Source organism: Prunus persica, chromosome G6 (assembly GCF_000346465.2).
Source record: "Prunus persica cultivar Lovell chromosome G6, Prunus_persica_NCBIv2, whole genome shotgun sequence".
NCBI classification, from domain to species: domain Eukaryota; kingdom Viridiplantae; phylum Streptophyta; class Magnoliopsida; order Rosales; family Rosaceae; genus Prunus; species Prunus persica.
The window spans coordinates 22,180,667-22,188,039 of record NC_034014.1 but is presented as its reverse complement, the minus strand read 5'-3'; the positions used below and the strand labels follow the sequence as shown (position 1 = coordinate 22,188,039).

Below are 7,373 nucleotides of genomic sequence, written 5' to 3'. Positions count from 1 at the left end.
AATTGATGGGGATCGGGGTCTGGACACAGATCACCAACCACATACACGAGCACTGAAATCTAGGGCTAGTGCAAACTCACATATATCGTAACAAATTCATGCCACAAATAAACTATTTTATTAATCATCAACATATCTCTACAACTATTACATTAGCCTTATTTATAGGCTTTACAATACTTGGGCACCAAGGCTACTTGGTCCAAAAGTAAACTAATTAATTATAAAATCACTCATAAATAATAAAAGATATCCTAAAACTACCTAAATAAGAAAATAATAATATATCATGAAATAACTAATTAAATAGTAAATATCTATCTTGATCCACCCCTATGCTCTTGCATCAGAGCATGGGGATTTCAAAGTGGCGACTGGGTATGGGGTTGCAATTGGCAAAGGGGAAGGGTTGTGTTGTGGAGGGAGGGGGGGCAGTGGGCGGTGTGGTGTTGGAGTACCATAGTATTCTATAATTTTCGTAGTGTTGGGCTGTTTGTTTCTTTTAAATGACCTTATTTTATTATTAAAATGATTTTATAAAATGTTAAAATAACTATATTTATATATTTATCAAACATAAATGAATTATTTAATAATTTTAATAATAAAAAATTGACGGAAAGGACTAAAATTGATGAAATTGAAAACTTAGTGACTAAAATAGATTTTTAGTATAAACACAAAAACATCACTCTGTAAATATGGTGAACATCACAATTGCCAATCTGGTCCATCAATCACAGCAGCTGGATGATATATTTCAACAGTGAGATTTATGATTCCTCTATCCACAACATAGCTCAAGATACCAAAAAATAAAACCCAAGATTTTATTTCTGCCTCTAGAATCTGCTGCCCCTTGTTCACAGCAGAACCACTAATTGAATTGTGAATATATATATGGCACTGCAAGCATGGCAATATATAATTGTTGTTTTATTCGGCACTTCGATTGTGAGGCCAATTTTGATTTTCTTCGTAAACTTTTTTACATAATATTCTTCATTTTTCCTAGCAATGGAAGTGCAAAGATCTCATACACAAAGCACACCATCTCAATCATCTCCTTGTAATAATTAACTCTTAAAAGATTATTGGTAATGACACAATAATTAACCCAATTAATTATAAGTTGAACTGCATGCAAATCGTAATCACGTCTAATAGGGCTTCTCTCCAAGCCAATTCCCTGGAGGATCATAGTTGCATATGATGAGCTGCCCTCCTCCATTTGTGCATGCAGCACGAGCACAGCCCACACGCTTTGTGTCCTTCCACACAATCTGCGTATAATGCCCACACATCTGCCCAGGGATGCAACTATTGGTCTTGTGATTATAAAACTTCTTCTCATGAGACCACGATTGCACCGCGAACCTCCCTCCCCACAGCTGCTTCCCGCCGCCCCAGAAGATGTTTTCTCCGTAGGGCCCGTTCGAGTGGATCATCCCGCACCCTGAAGCCGCTCTCAGGTTGACGTAGTGCCGAGCAAATTCTGCCAGCTTTTCGTCCCACTCCAATGGCGGAAGCCCTATTTGCTTTCGTGCATTGTTGTGAACCCTCAAAAAGTCATGTGCTTTTGCGGTTTGGACACCGAATTGAAAACGAAGAGCTTCTGTGGCTTGCAGCCATATGTTGATGCATAGAAAAGCTAATAAGAACTTCGCTACGCGTCCCATTGAGCTTCTTGTTCTTTTGGAATTAATGGTGCTCCTTGCTGGGGTTTGCGTATTGTATAAATAAGCTGACCAGAAGCCTCTCAAGGTGCTTGAAAATGGGATGTGTGTAACAATGAGAGATAACGGAATAACTGATAATTTGTTAATAAGGAGAAGACATATCTGAATGAGCCTGCGTATTGGTTTACGTTATGTCAAGATTTAGCAAATTTGTTTAACAACATTAGTGAGTTATAACAAATTAACGTAATTATGTTTCTCAATTAAGTCCAGTTTAATTAGGTCATGGGGATACAAAATTAGGAGGCAACCCTGGCCGTGGAGAAATTATTGTATGGTATTACGGTTAAATGGTATAAAAACCATTTACGTGTTATAATATCAAAGGACGATGCATATGGAGTTTAGATTTTCTCACTTTTAGAGTATAATATATATCAATAAATATTATATTAATAATACAAATTATACCGTGTCACATCCTCACAGTATCTATGACATGCTTAATTATTTAATTCTACGTATCACAGTTTGTATATATATGTAATACAGAATTTGCATTTTTTATTATTAATTGTTGATAAAACGATATCTAACTAATCTAATGGAATTGTTAATTATTTTCACAGATTTCTACGATAGAAACGCAAAGGCTAATGTTCTTCATGTTTGTGCTATAAAAGCATTCTATTTTGCAGATTTCTATAATAGAAATGGAAAGACTACTGTGGCAAGAGTCAACATCAAGGATTTCAAGACTTGTAACATCGCTGAACCATATTATATGTGTTACGGACGATATAAGTATCAATTAAAACGACGTCGCAATTTCTACTTTATTAGTATCAAATCAGAGCAATCCATGAAGGGACAAAATTTAACTGTTTGTGTGAAAAATCATCTCTAAACTTGGTTGAAGTACATTATCTTAACTTGCAATGTTGTTTCTTAATTGTTAGGGGTTTTAGTTTGTGGGTAAAGTTGCTTCCTTCATCCGTAATTTAGAACTAAACAAATCTAGAATTGGGCTTCTTTTTTTTTCGCCAGATCTAGCCAAAATCCTTTTTGGCCTAGGAGGACGTACAGTTCTCTTACTCTCAGCCAACTTCCCTTCTTCATTTTCAAACCTTGACATCAAGAAAAACTCATCAATTTTCTAAAAGGAAAAATAAATTTTTTTCATGTTACCATTCGAATAAAGCAGAGTTGAGCTAATCATGAATTAGAGAAAAATGGAAGATGAGGGAATCCGAAATATGGGTTTCTCAAGAGAAACTTTTCGAACGGGTTTGGCCTTTTAATATGTCAAATAGTTTCAACTGTTGGATCTAACTTAATATAATCAAATGGCTAAGATAAATTTGGTCCCCACATATATTTACTTTTAAGTCCTTAAGTGAGTGGGACTTTTCATATTAAATATGAAAAATGCGCTTAGCATATAAAATATTTGTACAAATGTAGAATACCGATATATTTTTATTGATAAACAAAAAAAAGTACAAAGCAACGACGTGCAGAATATGAGTAAATCTTCTCTAGTGACCAAACGCAACAACATGTTGAATTGATTTGGGAAGAATCACGAACCACCCAAAATGATTAACCTCGATTCAACAACTAGAAGCACATGTACTCAAACCTGCAATACATCTGTTTTGGGGTGGTCGAAATTCAGCAAAGTTGTCCTTCCATTTCTTAAAATGAGAGCATCCTTTGAAAGAGGATTCAATATATACACCCAAGTGTTGTAAATTTGGTGGTGGTAGCCGTGCAAACACACAAAAAACGAGGGCTGAGAATTTACAAATTCAAATTTAGAGACCTCTACATGTCAAATTTTGATTTCCTTTCTTGATAGAATTTCTCTAACCACCCTTCTATCAGCTTAATTTCAGTTGCCCTTTGCTCTACCAACCATTCAGGATCTTCTTTCTTTGAGAAACGCAAATCTATGTGGTGGGCACCTGATAATCAAAAAACAAAATAAATGAGCAGTTAATGGCTTCCAAGCAATTTTTTTTCTTTTTCCAAGTGCTCTGCTCTCAGATGACAACTATAAAACAGATACATGGTTGGCTCCAACTGTTTAGAGTAGAAGATACCTTCTTCGGCAACAAGAGCAACGATAGTTTCTGATACATTCTGCAGGACACTGTGATAGATATCATTAACAGGCATTAGAACTCAAATAATGAACTTTTGATGGCAACAGTTGTTGAATCAAACAAAAAGAACGGTTACCTGCCACCACTCCATGGATCCAATAAGCCATTGGAGAAAATGATATTGCTTCCAAACGATTTCAAGGTGGCCTTAATATCCTGATGCCCAAGAGTATCAGTATCAAACTATACAATTTGAGTAGGTATGAATCATATGATTATGTCAGCACCAATGAACAGGAAAAAGTAGCTAGAGGTACATGCTGTTGTTACCCACATTCTAGGAAGTAGTTGCTTCAAATGTTCAATTTCGAGATTTCAAAGATTGAAGTTGTAATAAATGTAAAAACAACTACTTTGAAACACTGTAAGATCGGAGGTCAATAAACAACTACTTTTAAAGGTTTCTCTTGCATGGTAAGTGACAATAAGTAATCTAAATTATACCCAAAGTGTTCAAATTTATTTTGATCAAAATATAATGCCAGACCAGTAACATTGCAGCAGATTTATTTTGAAAAGAAAAATCATCTTCTCTATTAAAATATACTTTGAAGTGGAAAGGATAAATAAATTCATAATACATCATCCTCTTACATGTCCGCCAAATTCTGTTGTGATCCATGTAGGCCTTGGTTTCACATTGTGATCCTTCCAGCACTCCTCTTGAAAAGAAGAGAGATTATAATCATAGGTTTGAAACATGCTTGCATCCCGGCTACTAGACATGGGCATAACCATCTCTGTGCAAGCCTGTATAAAAGAAAGGAAAATACAGAAGACATTCTATTACAGGAATTTATGAGTACTAAATTTCAACCGTATTTTAATTTAAAAAAGAAAATACTATCATTGTAACACTGATAGACCTGCCAATTCCACCCATCCGTGCCAACGTCGGATTCATCTTCCAGCTCAAAGCATTTAGCTTGTCCAGTGTAATTATAGAATATGCTTACACCTTCAAATATGCGCTCCAGTGTGCTAGTCCCATCAGGACAACAATCGATCTTTCTGCAAACCTACTACAAGAGCTAAATGACTATTTTGATTTGCAGCAGAAGCAAAAACCATTGCAGAAATCTTGCTAGACATTTATTCAAAAGCAGCACAACCCCAAAAGGGAAGACTAATTTCTGGTCTTAATTCCTAAGATAAGATACAAATAACAAAAGCTAGCAACAGATCTATACTGGAAGTGGCAATTATTGGCAAACAACTTAATTGGAAAAAACTTTTTTTTTGTCATGGCGTTGCAGTTGAAGAAAACATAAACCAATGAGAGAAATTATTTAATCATCAAAACAGAAATAAATAGCACAGAACCTAACTTTCTACATTATTTGAGACAGAATATTATACTTGAAATAGATATGCAGAAGACACCCAGGTATGTGGAAAAAAGGAACTTGGATGCACCTCCGAATTTTCCTTTCCTGGATTAATAATATAAAAAAAATTGCCTTTGCACATTTAGGAGTGGCTGGCAAATAATAGGTTTCTAGTATACTCACTACGAAATAATGTCTGTGCTGCGAGAAAATGACCAACTAACCTCTTTTATCGGGTGTCCTGGCAAAGGCATTACAAATTCAGCAGCATATGGGTAGTTCACCATTGCCAAATAACTATACGCGGACTCCAACCAATTTGCAAGATCATCGGTACTATTTAGTTCCCTGAAAAATGGCTTTGATCAGCTGAAACTCAGTGGCCAGTGAAGAAAGACCATTTCCATTCACCACTAGGAGGATAAAAGCAAATACAGTAAATTGCACATATTCCTTACCGACATAAATGGAAAGTTTTTGTCAGCTGACGAAGGCCATTTTGCTTCTTACCCTCGGTTACCAATGTATCCCAGGACTCTTTTATAGTGTTAAAGCAGCTGCTGCTTTCGCGCTAGGGATATAAGATGGAGGTTATAATTCGTCACCAAAAACACATATATCATGAAAAATAAGGGAAAAGAAAAACACAAGTTACCCTGAAACTATTAGAAACGATATCGTAAAACGTTTCTGGTGGCACAATATCTTCAAATTGAAGTATTGGGGCCGAAGAAGCAAGTGCACCAATTGCAATGTGAGGATACTTAAGCCTCATCCAGGCTGCTAACACTGTTTTCAAAATCAAAGCATGAAAATGACATCCCACCAAAGAGACCATTTGCCTATTTGTGCTAATTCTACACAATTAATGCAATTGAATGAATATATCACACATTTTTATAATTTCAACAAAATCCAAAATAACAGTAACTTTCACCAAAACAGAGCCTTACAAATTTACTTACTTCCGCCATAGGATCCACCGAAGAGCACGACGGGGCAACCTTCTGCCCGCAAATTTCGCTTGAGCTCCGCGATTAATACGGCAAAATCAGCGAGGGCTTGCTCGGCAGTGAGAAACGACAGCGTACTGGCATTCTTATACGCCTCGTCTTTACTCCCATACGGCATGGACTCTCCATAGTACCGGTGCTGCCAATTTCAGAAAGCAAATTAATTTTTGGTCTCTTTCTTTTCTTTTGTAATTTTCTTGGGAACCAAACATAAACTTACTTCGGGAAAGAGGATCATAGCGCCAAATTGGGGGGCGACTTCCCAGACGAAGCCGGTGTTTTCGGCGAACCATTCGATGTCACCTTCGTTGCCGCAGTAGAAGAAGATGGGGCCCAGTCGCTGTGGGCCCACCCAGTGCTCAGTGTTGATGAGGTACCGCTGTTGGAACCTCGGGGAATCCGAGAAGCTGAAATGGTCAAGACGCTGAGCGAAATATCGGGTTTCGTATCGGATTTGTGGTTGCTGTTGTTGTCGTTTCGGTGGTTGAGGTTGTTTTGGTGGTGAAGAGGTTGAGAACTTGCCCAGGAAGCGTGGGGCCCATCTGGAGGAGGGGAAATTGGACAGTCGTGATGCAAGTGACGGTGGAGATGAAGTGATGATGGTGATGAAGAGGAGGAGAGAAAGAGAAAGATGGAAGTATTTGGGCTTTGCCATGTTTGCTGTTTGAAGAACTGAACTGGTTCCTGGAGAGCTGTAGCAGCTGGAGGGTCAGCTGGAGGTGGAGCTCCGGTGGGTGTGAGAGCGGCGTAAAGTAAATTTAGAGTTTGATTAATATGATTTGACACGTGGGATGATGTTATTGGAATCTTTTTGTGGATACTGTTAAGCATTGACTAAGAGGCTAAACGAACACCACATCAATCTTGGGCTCTGGCTGTGGTTTCAAAACGTTTCAAGTCCAAGACATGATTATACCTTTTGGGCCAATGAATCTGTTTTGGGCCCAAAGGTAATTATTATTATTATTATTTTTTAAACCAAAAAAAATCATCATACGATATGATTATACATTAAATAAAAGGAAACTATGTTTCGGAAAGAGATTCTAAGAACAGGAGCTTCTCCAATAAGATTTGTAATTAAGGACTAGTTTATTTTTAATCTCAACTATTCATACAGTGACTAAAATTAGAAGTCTTTAGCTAATTTTTTTTTTTTCAAGCAACATGATAGTATTTTTATTG

General features: G+C 37.0%; 2 protein-coding genes across 2 annotated transcripts; both read right to left on the bottom strand.

The window, feature by feature from the left end:
* LOC18772158 (pathogenesis-related protein 1C) lies at positions 1,161 to 1,679 on the bottom strand. The gene has a single exon (XM_020565841.1). The coding sequence runs from the start codon at positions 1,677 to 1,679 to the stop codon at positions 1,161 to 1,163; it is 519 nt and encodes a 172-aa protein (XP_020421430.1).
* On the bottom strand, positions 3,129 to 6,967 carry LOC18772633 (lysosomal Pro-X carboxypeptidase). Its single transcript, XM_007205100.2, has 10 exons — positions 6,409 to 6,967; positions 6,141 to 6,327; positions 5,831 to 5,964; positions 5,634 to 5,746; positions 5,400 to 5,523; positions 4,714 to 4,866; positions 4,442 to 4,597; positions 3,924 to 4,003; positions 3,785 to 3,834; positions 3,129 to 3,646 (listed from the first exon to the last, which is right to left on the bottom strand). The coding sequence occupies exons 1-10, from the start codon at positions 6,841 to 6,843 to the stop codon at positions 3,507 to 3,509; spliced, it is 1,572 nt and encodes a 523-aa protein (XP_007205162.2). The 5' UTR covers positions 6,844 to 6,967; the 3' UTR covers positions 3,129 to 3,506.

Bases quoted from the DNA above. Each gene is read 5' to 3' on its own strand.
- LOC18772158 (XM_020565841.1), bottom strand. From the start codon at position 1,679: ATGGGACGCGTAGCGAAGTTCTTATTAGCTTTTCTATGCATCAACATA.
- LOC18772633 (XM_007205100.2), bottom strand. From the start codon at position 6,843: ATGGCAAAGCCCAAATACTTCCATCTTTCTCTTTCTCTCCTCCTCTTC. The intron at 5,965-6,140 runs GTAAGTAAATTT...TTTTGAAAACAG, and splicing joins CGGTGGATCCTATGGCGGAA to TGTTAGCAGCCTGGATGAGG. The intron at 5,747-5,830 runs GTAACTTGTGTT...TTATATCCCTAG, and splicing joins TCGTTTCTAATAGTTTCAGG to CGCGAAAGCAGCAGCTGCTT.